General features: G+C 58.6%; 1 protein-coding gene across 2 annotated transcripts in view; it reads left to right on the top strand.

The window, feature by feature from the left end:
• PDE9A (phosphodiesterase 9A) overlaps positions 1-21,474 on the top strand; it is a 102,872-nt gene that overhangs the window by 74,291 nt on the left and 7,107 nt on the right. For both annotated transcript variants that reach the window (XM_055086352.1, XM_028493462.2), the window contains 7 exons: positions 5,568-5,652; positions 11,766-11,847; positions 13,568-13,642; positions 16,230-16,316; positions 17,542-17,646; positions 17,836-17,918; positions 19,112-19,268. In XM_055086352.1, coding sequence (XP_054942327.1) covers positions 5,568-5,652; positions 11,766-11,847; positions 13,568-13,642; positions 16,230-16,316; positions 17,542-17,646; positions 17,836-17,918; positions 19,112-19,268 — 674 coding nt within the window. The remainder of the gene's footprint in view (positions 1-5,567; positions 5,653-11,765; positions 11,848-13,567; positions 13,643-16,229; positions 16,317-17,541; positions 17,647-17,835; positions 17,919-19,111; positions 19,269-21,474) is intronic.

The raw sequence follows: 21,474 nt of genomic DNA, 5'->3' as shown, positions 1-21,474 counted from the left end.
GGATGTGAGCCTGTCCTTTACGGGGGCACAGTTCAACCCACTGCCGTGAGCGTTTGGGGTTTCCGTCTTCTGCCATGGGCGGCAGGCTCAGCTTCCCACCAAGGCCCATAGAGTAGGGAGCTCTCTGGACGTGGGAGAGGCTCAGCCAAAGAACACAAAAAACATTCACTGCCGAGTCACCACCTACAATCACGGAGATGAACAGTCATACAGTCCCCACCTGGAGAGCAGATGCCTGGGGGGTGGGGACGGGTGGGGGGTGACAGGTGCCTCCGGCTTCGTCCCCCTCTCCTCCGGCTCCACTGACCACTTCCCCCCGCCCCACACGGAAGCCAGCTCCGGTGCCGCGGTCCCTTGGAAATGGGCAGGTTGAAGAGGCCATTAATTAATTCTCAGAACTCCTGCAGAGAGCTGTGTTGACTTCAACTCGAGAGGCTGCCGGTGTCTGGCCGAGGGGACGGCAGTCAGGCTGAGAAGTGTTCTTACTTTGCCTTCAAGTGGCTTGTGGATTGAGGACCATTAAAGGGTGGATCCCCGGTGACCTTCTCCCCAGCATGTCCTTGCCCGGAATCCTCCAGAACTAGCTCGCATATCCTCCAGAACTAGCTCGCATCTCCTCCTGGGGCTCTTGTGTAAATCAGATAACTCAGGCACGTGCGCATAAGTTACCTGGAGGACGGCGCCACCCCTTCGTCCCCCAGCTCAGGCTCACTGCACAGATCAAAATTACGAGTGTTTTTACTCGTGGTATTAATTTCCAGCACCAGAGACCTGGGCACCGAAGGAGTGGGATGAAGAGAGCTTGTATTTCTCAGGAGGAAGAGGAGGTTAGGGTTAGGGTTCCAGGAGCTGCGGTCAGGTGGCCAGGTGTGGGCAGCGGCCTCCCCCCATGGCCCACTTTGGTACCTCTCCCTGCATCAGCCCCTGGCCTCCGCACCTCCTCCTGGCCGCCCGCTGCCCACAGGAACGTGGCTGTGGGGGCCCACGCACCCCCGGAGGTGGCCCTCATCCTCCCTGAACTCCACCTGGCTTTGGGCGCACCCCTTCCTGGCGCTTGTGACTGACCGCCCCCCCGGGCTCCCCCAGCCTCTGCGTTAGCGCGAAGGTGGGCGCGGTCACCTCACCTGTGCTGAGCCCCGGGGGGTATGAGCTCCTAAGAGCCGCCCAGACACAGCAATCAGGGCCTCCCCCCAAGACATCGCAGGGACCTTGGAAATGGACAGGGGAGGCCTTTGGAGGACAGGGGTTCTGCAGCTGGACCTCTCCCGCAGGTCACTTGGGGAACTGGTCATCCGAGCCACTCAGAAGGTCAGCGCTGACCCTGCAGAGCTGCCAGAAGCAAGCCGGCCTGCGCTGCTGGCCTGGGAAGGCTGCCGGGCATCTGACTGCCAGGCTGCTCCGCTGGGCCCGGCCAGATATGGACGCACACACACACACAGACACACAGACACACAGACACACGCACACGCACACACACACACGTAAGCACACACAGAAACGTAGGCACATACACTCACACACATACACGAACCGCCGCGTACATACACACAGAAACACACATGCCATGCTCGTGCACACACACACTTTGTCTGGTATGTGTGAGCTCTTAGGAGCTGTTCTCTGCTTCTTGAATTCAAAGAGGCACCAGCTAGAACCACACCATCTGTAAACCACATTGCATTGATTTGACTTGTTTTAAATGGAATTTCCTGCCTTTTTTTTTTTTAACCTTCTCAAGTGTATAATTCTTTGGAATCAAATGTAAATTTTGCCATAGCTCTTAATTCACCTTAAAAGCTTTCCTTCCTTTTCTATGAAATGCTTTCCGTCTTTGGGAGGCTGGGGTCTCGCTTAGCTGAGAAGCCATTTCCTAAACACAGGACATCCAGGGCCTCCCCTCACTTCCCGGTTGGAGATGGACCATCCAGGGGCGCCCCTCCCTCCCTTCCTTCCTTGTTTGCGGGAAGGGCCCAGGCACCCTGCAGTGGGCACAGGGCAGTCCTGGCCCTGTTCAGCCTTTGTGCCTGCCGGGGCCTGGCCCAGAACCTACAGGCTAGAGAGCTGGCCCCATGGGGCAAAGTTTACAGCCTGGTCATGCAAACAACCCAGAAGACTGAAACCAAAGCTTGCTTTTCTTTTTGTCACTGGGGAAATGTGCTTTATGCAAATTCTTTACCAAAGTCCTTGGAGGAAGTGCTGAAACCCGAGGCTCTATTCCTACGTGGCTATAAGCAACTTTCAAAGCTCTGCAGCCTAACTAGGGCCTTGCCTGCCCACAGCCGGCCTCTTAGGAGAGCCCAGCGGGTCAGGGGGAGAAGGGAGTAGGACAGAGCTGCCTTCGTGGCCTGACCGTGACCGAGCCGTTACTCCTGCCTGCTGAGGCCCCGTCCCCGAAGCCAGTGTCCCTCTTAGAAAATCATTCTTAAGGGTCCTCCAGGTGGCCGTGACCTACAGAGGCCCAGAGAACCCCTTCTAAAGCCTGAGAGAACAGCAGTGTCCAGCTGGTCTTCACACGGCCAGGCAGCCTGGGGCTCCGGAGCCTCTGCTTCAGTTTGGGGTTCTGGTCCGTGCCCGCCTGTGTTTCAAGTTTGAGACTAACAAGTGGGAAACTGACATCCGTCTCCACCCTGAGTCCTCCCTGGTGTCAGTGCAGGACCTGGGGGAGGCCCAGCTCGGACGGCCTTCTCCCTCCCCCAGGATCTTCCACAAGGCAGCCTGGTGTCCAGCAAGGCCTGGGAGCGGCAGCCCTGGGTCTGCTGGTGCCTGAATCCCCGAGGGCTCTCGCCGCCTCCGGGCTTCCTCCCGGCGGTCTGGCTCTTTAATCCCGTGACGCATTGTTTTTCTCTTCCATTGATTAATGCACTTTTGCCATCTCATTACTCACTATCAATTTCCTTGGCAACCAGGCTCTATTTCATAAACATCATTGCGGTAAATTCTATCATTCCGTGTTGCCCAAAAGGCTTAATCTTAACATCACTCCCAATAAATGGCCAAGGAACCTGATCTACATCAATTTCAATATCCACACAATCTAACATCAGGCAACCACCAAGAACCATGAGCTAGGAAGCAGCTGCTAACAGGAGCGCCCTGGACTTGTTGGTGATGGAGAGAAGCAAATGAGAAAACCTTATCCCAATTCTGCCTTTTTTAAAGTAAGAAAGATAAATAGATATTTAGGTTGCATGGGGGTGGGAGAAAAATGCCTGGAAGGATACACACCAATATATACAATATTAAATGAGTTCTCTGGGCCAGTAGGCTCATGGATAAGTTTTTTTTTTTTTTAATTTTTGGCTGCTTTGGGTCTGTTGCTGCACGCGGGCTCTCTCTGGTTGCGGGGAGCGGGGGCTACTGTTGGTTGCGGTGCGCGGGCTTCTCACTGCGGTGGCTTCTCTTGCTGCGGAGCACGGGCTCTAGGCGCACGGGCTTCGGTAGTTGTGGCACGCGGGCTCAGTAGTTGTGGCTCGCGGGCTCTAGGGCGCAGGCTCAGCAGTTGGCGCACGGGCTTCGGTAGTTGTGGCACGCGGGCTCAGTAGTTGTGGCTCGCGGGCTCTAGAGCGCAGGCTCAGCAGTTGTGGCGCACGGGCTCAGCTGCTCCGCGGCATGCGGGATCTTCCCGGACCGGGGCTCGAACCCGTGTCCCCTGCATCGGCAGGCGGACTCTTAACCGCTGTGCCACCGGGGAAGTCCCGTGGATAAATTTTTTCAATACCCTTCTTTGAGATACTCTGTATTTCCTCCATTTTCTACAACGATCATAGGTGATTTTGTATTCAGAGAATTGATGCTGGAAACGGGTAATGAACGGTACCCGTGGACCCTGACAGGCAGGGCACCGCTACCCTGTTTGGACTCTGTGCTGTGTGCTCCATCTCTTCCCCAGATGGATCCACTTTCTGGATCCAGGTCTATGCCAGGTCTCTTCTCCAGATCTATTCAACTTTCCAAACTTTTCTGCCCTTCACGTGTTAACACCCCCTTCCTGGGCCCCTTCCTGCCACTGATGTTGAATCTGCCACCTGTCCCATTAGCAGGCCCGCAGACGCAGCTCCGCGGTGGTCCTCTCCTCCTCGGGGTGAGCGTCCTGCAATGGGACGGAGGCCGAGAAATGCCTGGGAGGCCGCGCGCGCCTGGTCCAGATGCAAACCGTGAAGGGTGTGTGCTGATGTGCTTTTTCTTGGAAGAGGACCCATGGTTTCATCCACCTCCTAACAGGGTCCGCGATGCAAGAAAGCGCTGCGAGCCCCCCACCCCAAAGGAGGGTGTGGGCTCTCGGTGGGAGCACAAAGGACCGACGCCCAGTTCCCTGGCTTCCCCACCTCGCTGGGCCCGCGTCCTGGTACAGGAGGGTGGAGACGGTTTTCGAACCTCTCCCTTGGCGTCCCGCACGGCACAGAAGCAGGTCACTGGGACCAGATCCGGGTATCACGTCCTCCAGATTCTTGCCACTGGACGGAAAGAAGCAGTGGTTTCACATAGTCTTGCCCCCACTTGACCCCTGACACTGAAATGTTTAGGACACCCGCCCAGGGAGGTTGTGGCTCCTGGCGGGCTGCCCGGGGGCTCGGCGCTGGGAGAGTTCCCCCAGCCGCGAGCTCCAGAGCTGCTGGCAGTTCCTCCGGGTGGGAGGTGGATGGAAGCCCACGGAAGTCGCTGAGTTGCTTTGTTTTTCTTTTAGAAATCACCTGCATTTTAGTTTCAGCCATATTCCGAGCCGCTTGATGGAAAGGAGAAGGAGTGGCATTGTGGGTAGTATCTTTTTGCATAAAAATCAAGGTGTGGTCACCACGTGACAAAGCTCATCTTTTTTATTTCTTATGAACTGACTCTAATCTGAAAGCCGTTCCAAAACTGGCAGCGTTTCTGAGCTAAATGTGCACCTGCCAGAGGGAACGTCTTGAAGCTGAACATGCTCGCTGGCAGGCGTAAGCGCCAGTTCATCCTTTGATGAAAAAAAAACTAGTGTTCTGACTTAGGGGACCCCGTACTGCGGGACCCTGGGGATGTGACCAAGCCCAGGTTCCGCTCGTCCTTCACCTGGCCTGATCATTTCTCATCCATTTCAAGTCACCGCTTCTCCTGGTTAACTGCTCTACCCAGGGCCTTAAAATGCGAAGCTTTTACCTTAACGAAATTTTCATCCTTGCTGGGAAAGCTGTGGTTTTGCTCCCCGAGCCCTTCATTGCGTTTTACTACCCTGGGACGCGTACCCCCTTTTTCTTTGGGGGATAAAAGATCCTCTGTCCCGTGTCCTCAGCTGGCGCTTAGGGGTACGGAGAAAAAGCAAGAAGTAGGTGCGGGAAGAGTGGAGGTTCGGGAAGCGGGGAGGGGGAGGGGCTTCTGTCCTCGAGGGCCCACGTGGATGAACGTGATGAACAGGCTGTGGCTGAGCTGAGTGAGGGGGGAGCCCTGAGAATCAGCGGCGTGCGCGGGCTGGGAACCAGTGTCTGAGCCGGCTTCCACCCCCGGGGACACGGGAGCCACGGGCGAGCCCCCGGTTACCAGCCTCCCCATCCTCCACGTGTATCCATGGTAACCCCCTTGTTTCTCTTGGTCTCCAGTGGAAGGACTGAAAGTGGTGGAGGTTGAGAAATGCAAGAGCGACATTAAGAAGATGAGGGAGGAGCTGGCGGCCAGAAGCAGCAGGTAAGGTCTGCGCCCAGCAAGCGCGGCAGGCGGCCGGGGGAGAGCTCTGCGCGGCCGTGCGAAGCCGAGAGGGGCCCTGGGGGTTTTCTTCCGCAGAAGCAGAGCTGGAGAATCCCAGCGCTGGCTGGGGTGGGCACCGTCTGGGATTTGCTTTTCAATTGCACAGCTTTCTTATCCTAAAAGAGAGTTTATGGCAGAGGGGGGCTGGGAGGTTGACTTCACAGAAAAGGAGAGTCATCTTCTTGCAGATCAAAGTGTTGGGGTTCGAGGCCCCAACTTGAACAAAGTTGGCATCGATTTTTTGGAAAGGGGAACGATAAAAGGAGAAAGGCCTTTGGCTTTCAGGGGACGAGTGTCCTGGTGTCCCGGAGGCCCCGATCCCGTGCGGACGTCCCCATAGCACAGAGCGGCCCGTCAGGGGAGCGATGCCGCGTTCTGGACCCAGAAATCCCTTGTCCCGAAATAAGGGTCCCTCCACACACGCCCCAGGAGAGCCAGGCCCAGGTGGCCCAGGCCGCCGAAATCCAGGAAAAACACGCCCCAGGCATTTTTTGGAAAGTGGGGTTTGGGCTACAGCCAGACCCTTTGCCGAAACCGTGGTTAAAGCAGGTGTTCAGGTCGAGGGCAGAGACGCACCGCGTCAGCCACGATGGTGCTGGATGTTGCACGTCCCGAGCGCCTGCCGCGTGCGGGGCCGAACCGAGCGCTCTGCTGACGGGACCAGCTCGCGCCTGCCTGCTCTCCCGCGTCGCTTCACGCCCGTGGGCCCCCGTCCGGAGACCGCGTGGTGACGGTGTGGCCCGTCACCCCCGCAGCGCCGCGCCACCGAGGAGGCCGAGGTTACAGCCGGGGCTCGGCCGATTTAACGGGACTAGTGAACCTGCGAACGGCCCCGTGCAAGCGCACCAAATGGTCTTACGAGGCCACCCGACACCTTGGAGATCATTTCCTAACTTTTCAAGATTGAGGGCAGCCTGCTCACTGCAGAGGGTGGCTGCGGGCAAGGGCCTTGGGCGCAGGAGGGCAAGGGGAAGCCGGCGGTCGCAGGGGAGGGGAGGGCCGGGGCTGGCGGCCTCAGGGCGGGCTCGGGGACCAGCCTGACGGGCTCCGAGCCTGTGGGTGCGTGTCTTCCGGGGACCACGCCACGTTCGCGGCCCGCTCGCCTGTCAAGTGTTTTGCACTGCGGGATGGCTCATCCCGTTGGATTCGGGGGAAGTCGGGCAGAGGAGTCCGTGACCACAGAAAATTGCGAGTGAGTAACTCGTCCTCACCGCCCCTGACGCGGAAGGCTCTGTTGGGGTCAGGAGGCAGATCCCTCCGGTGACCCAGGAGGAGGCCTGGCGTTGCCCGTGCAGCCCCGCGGCTGGGCCCCGGCCCGGCAGCTGGGAGGAGGCCCCGGGTCCCGGTGGCATTCTCGGGCGCAGGGTCTGGACGGCTCCGCTTAGCCCCCTGGCTGCCCCGTGCTGGACCTCCGTCCTGTGGCCGGTCCTGACGCCCGGGGAGAAAAGCGGATTAGCCGGGCCCTGTCCCGGCCGCTCTGCGAGCAGCCTCGGCCTGGCGGCCCGTGGCCGAGTGCCGTGTCTGCTGCGGCGAGCGGGTGCCGCCCCTGGGCCGCGTCCCCCGTGCTCCCTCTGTAGGGTCACCTCACCCCCCAACATGCTGCGGCCACACAGCCCACGGAGCGCTTGCAGGAGGCGGGCTTTGGGTGTGGGTTTTGCTCTGAGGTGTAGTTGATGTACAGTGTCAGGTTCGTTTCAGGGGCGTGACATAGCGATTCAGAAGCAGAAGGTGTTTCACAATGAGGCCTCTCATCCCTTCTCAGATGGTTCAATCCTGCCACCCGCCCAGAGCAGCCGGGGTGAGTCAGGAGCCCCCGCCCGCTGGTCCCACCCCGCCGGCCGTGTGGCAGGCGCCCTCCGCCGCCCCTTCGGTAAGAGCCAGGCTGGGGCAGGGGCAACGTGACGCTCCTGCTGTGCTTTCTGGAGTGCACTGCCCCCGCGGGTCAGGTTGCAAGAGGAAAAACAAAATTCGTCCAAGTGGTATTAGTTTCCTGTGGCTGCTATAACAAAGCACCACGAACTGCAGGGCTGAAAACAGTAGGAATTTCTTTTCCCACAGTTCTGAGGGCTGGAAGTCTGAAATGAAGGGGGCTGGAAGTCTGAAATGAAGGGGTCGGGAAGGCCAGGGTCCCTCTGAAGGCTCTCGGGGAGAATCTGTTCCAGGCCTCTCTCCCAGCTTCTAGGGCTGGTCAGCAGTTCTTGGGGTTCCTTGGCTTGTAGAGTATCACTCCAGTCTCTGCCTCTGTCTCCACATGGCCTTTTTTTGGTATGTGTCTGTCTCTGTGTCCAAATGGCCCTTTTCTAAAAAGACACCGGTCATGTTGGATTAGGGGGCCACCCTACTTGGTGCGACCAATCTTAACTCATTACATCTGCTACAGCCCTATTTCCAAATGAGATCACAGTCACAGGTACTGGGGGTTAGAACACCAACATGTGATTCTTGGGGGACACAATAGACCACGTGGAGAAGACCTGCCCGATTTCAGAGCACAAGGGAAGCAAGATGTCACCTGTAGGCACCCGTCGGGGGCAAAGTGGGCCGAGCCGGGGCTCATCCAAGTAAGGAAGCCTCTTCCACGCCCCCACCCCCGCAAGAAGTATCAGTACATTTTTGGAACTCACAGTGCTGTGATCCAAAGAGGAGCCTTCCGTGCGCCCCGCCTGCTGCTAGGGCCGTGTCTTCTCAGCAGGCGGTTTTCACAGCAGCCACGCGGGTGAGAGACGGGGAATTGTGACTCTTCAATCGGAAACAGAATGGGGTAAAGTCTCAGGCAGCGCTGACACACCGCGAGAAAGAAATGCAGCCTCCTGGGCTCAGGGCGAATCCACGGCAGCGTCACCCACCTGGGACCCCGGCCCCGGAGCCTAGCACCCCTTTGTGCCCCATACAAACAGCCCTGCCCTTCTCTTTGTGGAGAAATCAACGCAGAGGGAGGATAAGCTGCTTCGCGGCCCCTCGTCTCCGTTGACGGCTGGGTTCCATCTTAATCACGCGAGGGGGCCGTGGAGTCATTCAGCATCCTGGGACCAGGCTCGTTACCTGCGGGGCGGTGGGGGGAGTCGCACAGCTGAGCAGCTCTTTCTGAGGATGTCAGCCGAGCCGGGCGGTGATCCTGCCTCTCGGGGGCGGAGGGGGGAACAGAGGCACCGGCCCGGCTGAGCTCAGGTCTGTACCCGCTCGGGTGGCCAGTGAGCCTGAAGTGATGACCACCTTCACCCACCCACAAGCACACCCCAGCGTGGCCTGGGAGCCAGGGGTCTGCATGGACCAGACCCGCCTTTCCCTGGGGACTAGGGATGGCAGTGGGGTCAGGCGAGGCGCAGGCCCACAGACACCCTCGGAACAGGCTGCCCTCCCCTGAGACGCAGGCCTTGGGTTTCTCTTGGCTTTGTCCCCAGGAGGAAAGAGGGAGGACGGCCCGCCCACATTCAGGGCAGGGCCCGGCCTCGCCGAGCACGTGGGAGCTGCAGGAACACGGGGCGGCGTCTGAGGGCTCTGGGGTCTGTCACCTCCGCTTTCATCCCAAACACATGGCCTTGACCACTGGACTGAGCCCCGGGAGCGGGGAGGCTGGGAGCGCAGAAAATGAAAGCAAAACCCAGCCCCAAACAGAAAAGAAAAGGCGCCACGCCAGCTGCTCTGTCAGCTGGAGGATGCTGGTCCCCGTGGCGACGGGGACCAGAGGGCGGGCAGGGCTGCCTGGCCGAGGCGGGCAGCCCACGGCAGGACCTCCCAACGCTGGGATTTTCAAGGAAGCAGTGGGTTCCAGCAGTCAAATCATCTTCGCTGGTGGAAGCTTACACAGCCCTCCTGGGGAAGGCGCGGGTCTGACCTGCACAGCACGTGTGTGGATGTTTGTACAAAAGAGGTTAAAAGCAGAAAAGAAATAATGACGATGCTGCCTTAAGTCACAGACCAAGTTCTCACTGCTCAGACGTGTGTGTGTGTAAATGGGAGTTCTCGTTTACAAGGGCGACCACGGAAAGCGTTTGGTTGGTGGGTTTTCTTGGTCCATTTTGTTACCCTTTTGCTAAATCTGTCTTAAAATCCCACCCCATGCACGAAGCTGTCTTAAGCAGCTCGGATGATTTTCGCAAAGCATCAGGTGGACGGAAGGAATAGCAGCACGCCAAGAAAGTAATCCTGAGGCTCTTTTTCCAAAAAGGAAGCAGGCGTATTACTCTGCGTTTGCAAGCGGCATAGCCACCTCGTCAAACCTCCAGACTCTACTGATGAGGGGGGCAAGTCAGTAATAATAACAGCAACCACGGTATGCTCCCAGTCGAAATCCAGTCCTGAGCTTCCCAGATGTTCTTCTACGCACAGATAGCCAGTTTTGAAAAACAGCTACGAAATACTGTTGTAATTTTTTTCATTTACAACATTGTAAACAGTCAGTAGATGAAAATGCAGCCTCAGAGGTTTTTCCAGAAGGCCACGGTCCAGCACTCATTTTCACCCACCCAATGAGTTCTTTTCTCCTCATTCCGTGGTCAATTGTTTTGCAGTACCTTTCAGGACATACTGTAGGCCACGTTTCTTTTTCCCTTTTCACCCAAATTCCCTCGCTTCACATAATACTCATAATTAAAGATGACATAATAGTCCTCCCTGTTGAAGTACCATAATGGTTTAAGTTATTTCCCATTGGGGGACGTTCCGGTGGCTTCTAGTTTGGTTTTGTGTTTTTGCAGGAACAGATGACACCGTGATGAATACCTTCAAGCTGTTTGCTTATGTCTAACTCTTTCCTTATGATAAATTCTCCAGAGGAGCCTTGCAGCTTAAAGGATGTGAATTTCTTTACGGCTCTTACAGTACAGTATAAATTGCTCTCCTGGAAGATGGCAGTTTATGTACCAACTGCATGCGCTTCTGTGCTGGCCCCGCCCCCGGCCCGGGGATCTCACGCAAGGCAGGAGCAGGGTGAGGAGCGGGGTGTTAGGCCCTCCCGCCACCCCCGCTGTGCTCCCTATTTGAGGTGGGGGGACTTCAAGTTCCTGCCAGAGGAGTTAAGGTGCCCATGTGTGCTGGGGGCTCTCCTGGAGCAGCCCCGACCTGCAGTCCCTGCCTGTGACCCCCTCGGGCCAGCACACTCGCCCCTGATGTCGGAAGGGGGCTTCCCTCCAAAACCACCAGGCTCCTTTTGTTCTGTTCTTTTGTTTTGTTTTGCTTTTGTTGCCGCAACCCGAGGCAAGTGGGATCTTAGTTCCCCGACCAGGGATAGAACCCGGGCCCCCTGCATCGGAAGCGCAAGTCTTAACCGCTGGACCGCCAGGGAGGTCCCTGTTCTGTTCTCGATGCCTTGATGTTAAGGAATGGAAAGCAGAGTCAGAGATCAAACTCGCCTCTCAACGTGTGTGTAAGGGGAACAGTTGGGGACATCCTGCAAGTCTATCACAGGAGGCGGGATTGATGACCTTATGAGGTCCATCACGCCCGAGGTCCCAAGGAGGACTTGCTTTTTGATGAGGTCAAGCTCTTTGAAGCAGCAGCAGTGCATTTGTGACATGGCAGTGGAAAAAGCAAGTTGCCAGAGAGCAAGCTTGGTACAATTCCATCCTTATTTAAAAGGACCAGGGGCTGTCCGTGTGTGTCCATACCTAGGAACGTTCTGGAAAGGTACCCCAGACTTAACCGAAGCCATTGCCAGGTGTGAGATTTAGAGGAAAGAAGTGGGTGAAAGGGGACTTACTTCTTTTTTACTTTGCTTCTGTGTTTTTTGAATTTTTTAGAATAAACGTATTTTGCTCGCATCATTTAAAAGAGATTTTCAGGAACTTCTCTAAAATGAAGATGCCATGTTTGCTGAGAGCTCAGTATTATCTCAGGAGGTCCAGGCAGGGTCTTCAGGGTTTAGCAAAGAGGCGTCACTGGCTTTCTGACTTATTCTTCTGTAACAAATAAGACCAGAGGGGTTTGTGGGATGCGAATGGGGTTGGGTTTTGCGCTTTTCGGTTTTGCTCCGATGAGGTCCCCTCAATCCACCGCCCAAGTGACACCAAGTCCAAGGCGGCAGTGCCAGAAACAATCTTTGCTTTTCCCTTCAGGACCAGCTGTCCCTGTAAGTACAGTTTTTTGGATAACGACAAGAAGTTGACATCTCGACGCGATGTCCCCGCTTATCCCAAGGTGAGGTGACGTCCTGCCCCTGAAGAGACCACCGTCAACGTCCACAGCCTCCCACCCTCAGCCCCCCTGGCCTCCCAACCCGGCCCCTGCCACCTGCACACCTGCAAAACCAGCTCCCGCCTGGGCCCTGGGCTGCGGAACGCACCACAGCGTTCCACCGGCTACGGATTTCTTAGGCGGGATATATTTTCTCTTTGACGTTTGTTTAGCCACAGTGGTCCCAGACCAAGCTTACTGTGCCGAGAGATCGGAGCTCCTCCCCGGTGTCCAGCCGGCCCCCATCGCCGACTCAGTGAACAGACGGTTCTTACGTGCAGATGTTACTTGAAAGAACTTTCCTTTTTAGCTAAATTATTTAAAATCTGCTTCGCTGCATCTCCTGTCCCTGAACAATGTGTAGTTGTTGTGAGAAGTTTTGCTTTTTGGTCACAAAGGATTTCTCAGTTACAAGAGAACCTCAGCCCTTGTTAGAGCAGCAGTGCCCTGGGAACGGGGGTAGGGTTTTTCAGACAGCTGCAAAAGAGGGGTCCGGTGACGGTGGTGCCCCATCTCACAACGCCTGCAGCTGGTGACTGAGCAGGCTGCTGGCCCAGCTGTTCTTTGCATACTCTCCCACTAAGATTTGGGCTTCGCAGTGGCCGGGACCCTGCAGACAGGGCTCCTGGCCATGCCCAAGGCCACCCCCCACTGTTCCCACAGCAGCAAAGAACCTCCCAGAGCCTCCCTGCCAGGGGGTTCCCCAACTCGGATACGAAAGACAAGCTAAAATACTGTCCAAGGTTTTCACGTGGACACGAGTGCCCTGCCCCATAGGAATACGTGACCCACACCTCAGGATCCTGCCCCAGGGAGTCACGAGGCCCAGCTTAGGCCCAGAACAAAAGGTGCCAGTCCTCCACAGTGGTTCCTTTTTAAAAAACAAACGGAAAGACCTAGGAGACGACTATATCTAATTCCAAAACACCGTGACTGTCTTGGGTCTAAAATCTGTTTCCTCTGACGATGTAACCTAAACTCCGGTGTTCCGTAGAACCAGCGCCTGCCCCCAGCAAGCTGGGCTGTTACAGCCCACGGCTAAACCAGTGACAGCGTCCAAAAGCAAACCTCAAAATAGCTTCTTAGCCACTATTTGAATTTATGCCTCTGCGGTACGCGGGCCTCTCACTGCCGCGGCCCCTCCCGTTGCGGAGCACAGGCTCCGGACGCGCAGGCCCAGCGGCCACGGCTCACGGGCCCAGCCGCTCCGCGGCACGCGGGATCTTCCCGGACCGGGGCGCGAACCCGCGTCCCCCGCATCGGCAGGCGGACTCCCAACCACTGCGCCACCAGGGAAGCCCTGTTGTGTTTTTTAAAATCAGGTTTCTGGAGCTGTCATTAGCATGCAGGGAAGTTCCCCTCCTGCAGTGCAGAGCGCCATCAAGTGTGACAGGCTTACGTGGTCACGTACCCTCCACCACGGTCCAGGGCTGAACGTTCTGTCTCCCCCAGGCGCCCCCTCGTCCCCTGTGCGGTCATTCCTGGCGCTCTGCCCCTGACCACCACTGGTAGGATGTCTGTCCCCATAGTCTGACCCCTCCAGAATTCTCGTGGGGGTAGCCTTTGAGAAGGTACCCAGGTGTCCTGAGCCGGGGGCAAGAGGAGAGTGGAGAAGGCATGGCCAGCCTCCGTCTCAACCCAGAGGCCCCCGTGCCTGCTCACACTGCTTTCCTGTCCCCTGCAGTACCTGCTGTCCCCCGAGACCATAGACGCCCTGCGGAAGCCCACCTTCGACGTCTGGCTCTGGGAGCCCAACGAGGTGAGTGCGGGAGCCGCCTGGGACCGGGACCGGCCTTCGGGGACCAGACGGGGGCGGCCCCATCGCTCTTCTCCTCGGCTTCTCCTCTGTCTTCTTTGTCTTTCAACTTGATTCTCCAGGTTTGCAGCCAAACTGCCCCTTGGTGGGCTCGGGAAGGGGCGTCAGAGCCAAGGAGCAGGTGAGCACGGGGCCTCGAGCCCGGGCTCTGGCCGCTCGGTGCAGCCCCCCCCGCCCAGCAGCGCCCCCGGGCTGCGTCCTGATCCCCGGGGGCAGCTGCCGAGCCTGCAGGCCTCCCGGGCTTGGAGGGTATTTCAGGAAGGAGCCTCCACTGGAGGTGCCGCTGAGAGTAGGCGACCCGGGCCGCGGTGAGGACTCGGGGACCCAGAGTGACTTTCTGCAGCACACACTTCTTTAAAATTCCCCTTTTGCTGAGAAAACACAAACATGGAGCTCGTTTTATTGTTGTTTAGTCTATAATACCAGTTATACCTTCCTCTCTCTGAACCGGAGGAAAGAAAAAGTCCCTCTGCGTGGGCGTGAGGCCACCAGAATCGACAGACTCTTGCCAGCTTTTTGGTAACACGGAAGCCCAGAGAGGCTGCCCGGAGGGGCTCACCCACTTGGACGAGATCAGCAGACCGACTTCCCTTCGCTCCAGGAGAGGAACGGTGCACGCTGAGCATCCGCCATCCAGGTCGGCCCCGCCTGGGCCTGGAATCTCCTGTGTGAACCGCCTTCCCTGGCTGGTCTCCCAGGATGAGAAAAGCCCCGGCAAGAGGGGCCGGGAAAGTGCAGATCCCACCTCCAGCCCGCCTGGTCCACCCTGAGAAGAGCCGCGTGCTGGCCGGCGCCTGAGAAAAGGAACTAGGTGACACGCGTGCTCCAAGCCGTCCAACCAGTCAGCACGCAGGGCTGGAGCTGCAAGTTCGGGGGTGGGGGGGGGCATTCTAAGTGTGCAGCTGTCACCTGCCAGATCGATGCATGATCAGAAGTGGACGTGGTGGAGGGGACCATGGCAGGAGGAGAAGAGTCAGATCTTCCAGGAGAAGCATTAGGACCTCCTGTCCCCAGAGCTCCTGCCGAACAGGGGCCCCCGCTGGCCTGTCCACGGGCCCGTGGACGCACAGGAGCTCAGAACACGCGTCCCTGCTTCCAGCAGGTGGACGAGCACCGCTGCCGAGCACATCTCACGCTCCCCAAAGACCTCTGGAGCTCAGCAGCCCACAGGGAGGAAGAGCAAACCTGGGGCCCTGATGGCGGAACCCCCGCCATTCCTGTCTCCTTGGAGCACAGGCTGCCTGCGGCCAGAGAGGGGACGCCGCGCTCGCGTTGAGAGGCGGACGGATCCACGCATCCGGGACGCGAAGGCGGTCCCGCCGCACTCGGGACGTATGTGCAGCCGCCATCGGGGCGCGGATGAAAGCGGGGACCAGCCCCTGCCAGGGGGCTCGGCCCGTGTGGCCGTCTGCCGGCCCAGGCCCTCGCCAGCACGCCTGCGCGACCCCGGGCAGCCTGGCAGGGGCCCCAGTGCTTCCGAAAAGCACCTAGCTGCCCGCAGCGGCAAACCAGAGGTGCTCAAAGACGGGAGCCCTGGCCTCTGGGGATGCCATGAACTCTGGAGTGCGGACAGCAAAGATGAACAGCTACGGGGACACACCTGAAAGCTTCAGCAGCCCGCCCGGCCCCCAGAACTGCGTCTGGCCACCCAGGAAGCAGCTCGCACCCCGAGAACATCGGGGCTCCCGGGTGGTGCTGGTTCGCCGCTCTCCCTTCAAGGGGGGGTGACGCACCCAGCGTCAGCCAGGGGCCCAGCGTTCTCCGCTCGCAAACCAGGCGGGGAGGTGACTTCCCACCGCTCCGCTCTCGCGGGCTGACCTCTGAGCGCTCCCCCGACGCTGCGTCGGCCGAGCGCGGGCTTGCGGGCCGCGGGGCCTCTCGGTCACCTCACGCGCCCTCCATGCTCAGCATCGTCCAGCCGCCCAGCCCCGGGCCCGCCGCGGTGTCGGCGCGCGAGCAGATGCACAGACGCGTCACTCCCGCTCCGAAGCTGCCGCATAAGTGGCACCAGATGGTTTTGTCTGCCGATCACCTCCGCCTCTTGACTCTGATTTCACAGCAAATATTTTAGCTCCTCGGGGCTGCCCGCAGCTGCGACTAGGCTGGTGGGACGGGGAGTGGGGCTGCCGGATCCACGGCCCCCCCTGGACGGCAAAACCCTGGCTGGGCGCTCGTGCTGCTGGCAAAGCTGGGGTGATCCGGGCAGCAGCCGGCCAGCAGCCTGGACTCCAGCCCTCCCGCTCTCACCCGGGACCCGGCAGCCCCAGCGCTCTACCGGGGGCTCCTTCGAGGCCCCCGTTTCCAGACTCTGGCGCCCGGTCTGCATGTGTGCCGCGCCCTCGAGGAAGAGCCGTGTGTGGTGGCCATCAAGGACTTTCCATCTGGGACACCATCCCGGTTCTGGGATGGGCTGGGGGCGGCTTCCAGTTTCCCCGGTGGATTCTCTGTGCGGCTGGAGAAGCCACCCGGCCGCCCTGAGCGCGTCTCCTGGCCGCTCTCACTGCTGACCGTCCTTCTCCTGTGCCCGCAGATGCTGAGCTGCTTAGAGCACATGTACCACGACCTCGGCCTGGTCACAGATTTCGCCATCAACCCCATCACCCTCAAGAGGTGGCTGGTGAGTGTCAGGCCCCCCGTCCCCCCGACACACTTCCATGGGAATGGACGGTGGGCGCCTTCCTGATGGCCCTGGGCTCCCTACAGACGGAAGCCACGCTTCCATGAGAGCCCTGCGGGGACGGTCAGCCGGTCTCTGCCCGTCCCCCTCCCCCAAAACACTCTCTGCTCTTAGGCCCCTGCTCTGGTGAGCGAGAAAATAGCAAGAACCGGGGAGGGTCAAGTGAAGCAGGGTGTCCTAAGCAGCACGTGCATGTGAGTGAGCGTGTTGTGCAGGTGTGTACATGCGTGGGGGGGGGGTGTGCATGTGAGTGTACATTTGTATTTGTGTGTGTGTGTGCATGTGATTGTGTGTGAGTGCCGGTGCCTGCATGCTTGTGGGGCGTGTGCATGTGAACATGTGTAAGCGTATGTGAACGTGTGTAAGCGTATGTGAACATGCGTAAGCATAAGCATGTGACTGCGTTTGTGTGATTGCCAGGCTGTGTGTGTGTGAGAGAGTGTGTATTTAGAAGCAGATCTTTCTTTTTTTAAAAAATTAATTTGTTTTATTTTATTTATTTTATTTTTGGCTGCGTTGGGTCCCTGTTGCTGCGCGCGGGCTTTCTCTCGCTGCCGCGAGCGGCGGCCACTCTTCGTTGCACTGCGTGGGCTTCTCATTGTGGTGGCTTCTCTTGTTGCGGAGCATGGCCTCTAGGCACGCGGGCTCAGTAGTTGTGGCTCGCGGGCTCAGTAGTTGTGGCTCGCGGGCTTAGTTGCTCTGCGGCATGTGGGATCTTCCCGGACCAGGGCTCGAACCTGTGTCCCCTTCATTGGCAGGCGGATTCTTAACCGCTGTGCCACCAGGGAAGCCCCAGATCTTTCTTTTTAATAAAATACTGCTCACAACCAGATGTTAAAAGCCTGTGGAACGTTTGATGGTGGCTGGGCACCCAGCGCCCTGCATGTAGCCCCCCAGCTCTCCCCACAAGCTTCACGCCCCAGCGTGGCTCCCCTGGGGACACCTTCCCTGGGGACACCTTCCCTGGGGTGGGATCGTGGGGGCCATGGCGTGGCCCCGGACATCCTCAGGCCCCTGGGCCCCCTGGTGCTCACCCTCGGGAAGCGGGAGGGTAGTTGGATGAGGACCAGGTGGGGAGCAGGCAATCGGCACCGGGAAGGAGGTGCCAGGAGCCGGGGGGAGGGGTGGGCAGCTGACCACAGGGCGGACCCTCTCGTCTCCGCAGCTCTGCGTTCACGACAACTACCGTAACAACCCTTTCCACAACTTCCGTCACTGCTTCTGCGTCACCCAGATGATGTACAGCATGACCTGGCTCTGCGGGCTGCAGGTGGGTCTGGGGGGCCCCCACCCAGCTTTGTCCGCGAGCAGATGGGTGCCCACCCCCGCCCCGCCCCAGGGAGAGGCAGGTCCTCCCCCACCAGGCCAGCGGCTGGAGGGGCTTCACCCGCCTGTATCACCCGCTTCCCACCCGACTCCAGCCCCCTCCTCACCCCATCCCACTCTCTCTCTGATCCAGGAGAAATTCTCCCAAATGGATATCTTGATCTTAATGACAGCGGCCATCTGCCACGATTTGGATCACCCAGGCTACAACAACACGTACGTACGCGGTCTTTGTCTCTGTCTCTTTTTCCCTTGTAAAGGGGCCTCTGGGTATCAGAGGTGAACTTTTCAGCTCAACCCTCTGCCGGTTCCAAGCTGGAGCTGTCGGCCAAGGCCTCCTAAGCCCCCAGCTCCACCCCACCTCTTAGGACATGGCTCGCCGCTCGGGACTTTGTCCGGGGCCTGGGTCTCCCGGGGCAGGACCCTTGGAGGTTACCAAACCCAGAGGGGCTGCCATAGCCCTCTGCGTCTGCACCGGCAGAGCCCCGACGGCAGCAGGACCTCCCTCCCCCGAAGCAGGCAGGGACGCCCGCACACACGTGGACAGGGAGGGGCAGCCTTCCCCCGCCCCCCGCCCCGGTCTCTGGATCTCACTCCCCCGTGGGCAGCCTCCCCAGCCCGTTTCCAACAGGAACAAGGCAGAGGCAGGGGCTGGCTGTGACAGCAAGAGCAGGGGTGTGGACGAGCGGGAGGTGGGAGGGTCCAGGGCAGGCGTGGAGCCAGGAGGACGGGCCGGGCTTTGCTGGAAAGCTGGTCCACTCCCGCCTCTGGGGCAAAGGCTCCCGAGTGCCACCCCACGCACCTGCCAGAGTCCAGGCCGGGTGGCGCTGTTTGTGTTCCTAGTGACACATTGGTGGTTCTATCGAATTCGTGTATTTGCGTATCGAGTAGTACTGGGTGGGTGATGGTGCCAGGTCCGCCCGAGGAGCGTGCCGTCGTTTGTCAGGACCAGAGCGGATTCCAAGGTGTGGACGTTTGTGGCCCTCAGAGGAGGCGTCCCCGTGGGCATCCGTCCCCTCGATTCACACTCGGATGACGTGCCCGCGCACAGGCCAGCCAGGGCCGTGCCCACAGCAGCTGACGCGAAGTGCGCCCCGGTCCTCCTCCACGTACTGAAAATGTTTGCGGGCTGTCTGACCATTTTGCGGGCACGTGACAGGGAGGGGCTGAGGCTTCTTGGTGACGTCCGCTGTTGGGACCATAACAGCTTGGAGGTCTCTAGCTGGAGGGGCAGCGGGGAGCCGGGAGAGCCAGGAGAAGGGGGCTCCTGGCCCGAGCAGAGCGCCGTCCCCTCCACCCCTTCCAGCCTCCGTACACCTCCCCACCCCCCGCCAGCGCTGCTGCCCTGACTCGAAGGTGCCTGTGAGTGCGGGTGCCCGAGGGCCCTCTGCTCTCTCCTCCAACCCCAGGTACCAGATCAACGCCCGCACGGAGCTAGCCATCCGCTACAATGACATCTCGCCCCTGGAGAACCACCACTGTGCCGTGGCCTTCCAGATCCTCAGCCAGCCCGAGTGCAACATCTTCTCCAGCGTGCCGGCGGAGGGCTTCAAGCAGATCAGACAGGTGTGCGGGGTGAGGGCATGCCCACCGCAGAGTGGGAGGTACCGGGGGGACAGTGAGCCCGACCAGAGGGTAGAAGCCCTCTCTCCCCGTGCCTGAGGCCCCCAAGATCTCCCAGTCCCCCACCAGGGATCCTGGGGGACCGGCCCTCCTCCCCAACCTCCTCCAAGACCAAGTGGCGCCCCGGGAAGAGGTGTGTGTTTGGCACACGTGCATGGTGTTCCATGGACCTGCAGATCACGGCCACCATTTAACTGAACCCTTTGAGATCGGTCCTTTCTCATCTCACAGCCCAGGAAAGTGAGACTGACACAGGCGAGGTCACTCGCTCAAGGGAGCAGGCCCTGGACAGACACGTCTGTGGCATCCAGCCCAGGAGAACCCCGACCACTGTCCCCTAGGCCCTGCTCTTGTCCCCTGCAGCCCCACCACCCATTTCAGAAGAGACATTTCTGCTGTTCAGGGCACACTGGGAAGAGGATGAGGGAGGCCAGCTGTCTGCAGTCAGATGCTTCCAACTCACCAAAAGTGAGACCACCCCCCAACACGGGAGGTCCTACTGAACACGGCCCTGTGCCCCACCCTCTTGGTGTGTTCAGGGGAGGGGCGACGTCAGAGAGATCTTGGAGGAGTGAGGTGGGTTGGATGATAGCCACCCTCCAACCAAAAAAAAAAAAAAAGGTATGTCCTCTTCCTGACTCCCCAGGACCTGTGAACGAGTCTTTACAGACATAATTAAATTAGGAACTTTAGATAAGGTTACCTCGGATTATCCATGTGGATGTGAAATCCAATGACAAGTGTCCTCATAAGAGACACACAGAGGAGAGATACAGAGAGGCCCTGTGACAACAGGGGCAGAGACAGGAGTGATGTGGACACAAGCCAAGGAGCGCTGGGGCCACCAGAAACAGGAAGAGGTAGGGAATGGACCATCCCCGGAGCCTTCAGAGGAGACACCTTGGTTTCAAGACTTGCGGTCTCCAGAACTGTGAGAGGACGCCTTCCTGCTGTTCCGTCCACCAGCATGTGGCACTTAGCACGGCAGCCCTGGGACTCGAACAGGAGCCGTGTCCGCCGCGTAGGAGGAGCCACATGCTGCGTCTGTTCGGTGTCTCGGTGGCCTTGCTCCAAGATGCACTAGAGCCCAGGGCCAGGACACACTCCCCTCCCTCCAGGGGAACTGATAGCTTCACCTTATCAGACAACAGCAGCCTCGTTCCCCATCCTTCCAGCTTCCAGGAAGTCGGAGCTCAATCAAGGCTTACTTACCGCCCTTGTTGAATCACCGATTCCTGGTACAGTTATCTCCCCTTTATCTGCTGGCTTTCTGGCCTCCCTTCCACGTTTATGGAACCACCCAGCAGGCACGTGCGACATGTTGTTCCATTAGCTGTAGTGAGTCTTTCTGCGAAGCAGGTAAACGGGCAAACCCTGAAGAAAGGACCCTGCCTTGGTGCCTCCCCTGATGGCTGCCGGGTGAGGAACCCTGCCAGGGACTCGGCCCAGAGAATTCAAGCAGCTGAGCCCCTTTGTGCGTGGAGTCGTCAGAGCAGCACCCCGCTCCTGCTGGAGGAGCCGCACCCCGGTGGACGGGGCCTTCCTCACGCCGCCCGCCACGGGGACACGGGGTGATCTTGCCCCCAGCACCTTACTGACATTAACACTTGCTAAGGGTAAAATCCGTTGTTCCAATCTTTAATAATATTTTGTCCTTGAATATTTTGAGGGATAACTCATCATAGGAGTACATCCTTCACTAATAATACAATTAAATCTTTACTGAGAAATTGCACAATTCAAAAGGCCAGTGATGCCCCCCCATTTTTTATCTGTCTTGACTGATTTGAGCTCTGTATTTGATGTCTGTGGTGGTGTTTTCTTGGAAAAGTAGAACACCATACTTAGCACAGAGGTGTGTTCTGTAAATGTTTATAGGATGGATGGATGACTGGATAGATGGATGGATGGATGGACAAGTGGGTGGGTGGATGGATGGATGGAGAAGTGAACAAGTGAATGGATGGACGGATGAGTGAACAAGTGAATGGTTGGATGGATGGATGGATGGATGGGTGGATGGATGGGTGGATGGATGGATGGATGGATGGATGGATGGGTAGGTGGATGGATGGATGGATGGATGGATGGATGGGTGGATGGATGGATGGATGGATGGATGGTTGGGTGGATGGATGGATGGATGGTT

Source organism: Physeter macrocephalus, chromosome 8 (assembly GCF_002837175.3).
Source record: "Physeter macrocephalus isolate SW-GA chromosome 8, ASM283717v5, whole genome shotgun sequence".
NCBI lineage: Eukaryota > Metazoa > Chordata > Mammalia > Artiodactyla > Physeteridae > Physeter > Physeter macrocephalus.
Note: the sequence above shows the minus strand (reverse complement) of the source record. Positions and strands in the feature narration are given on the sequence as shown.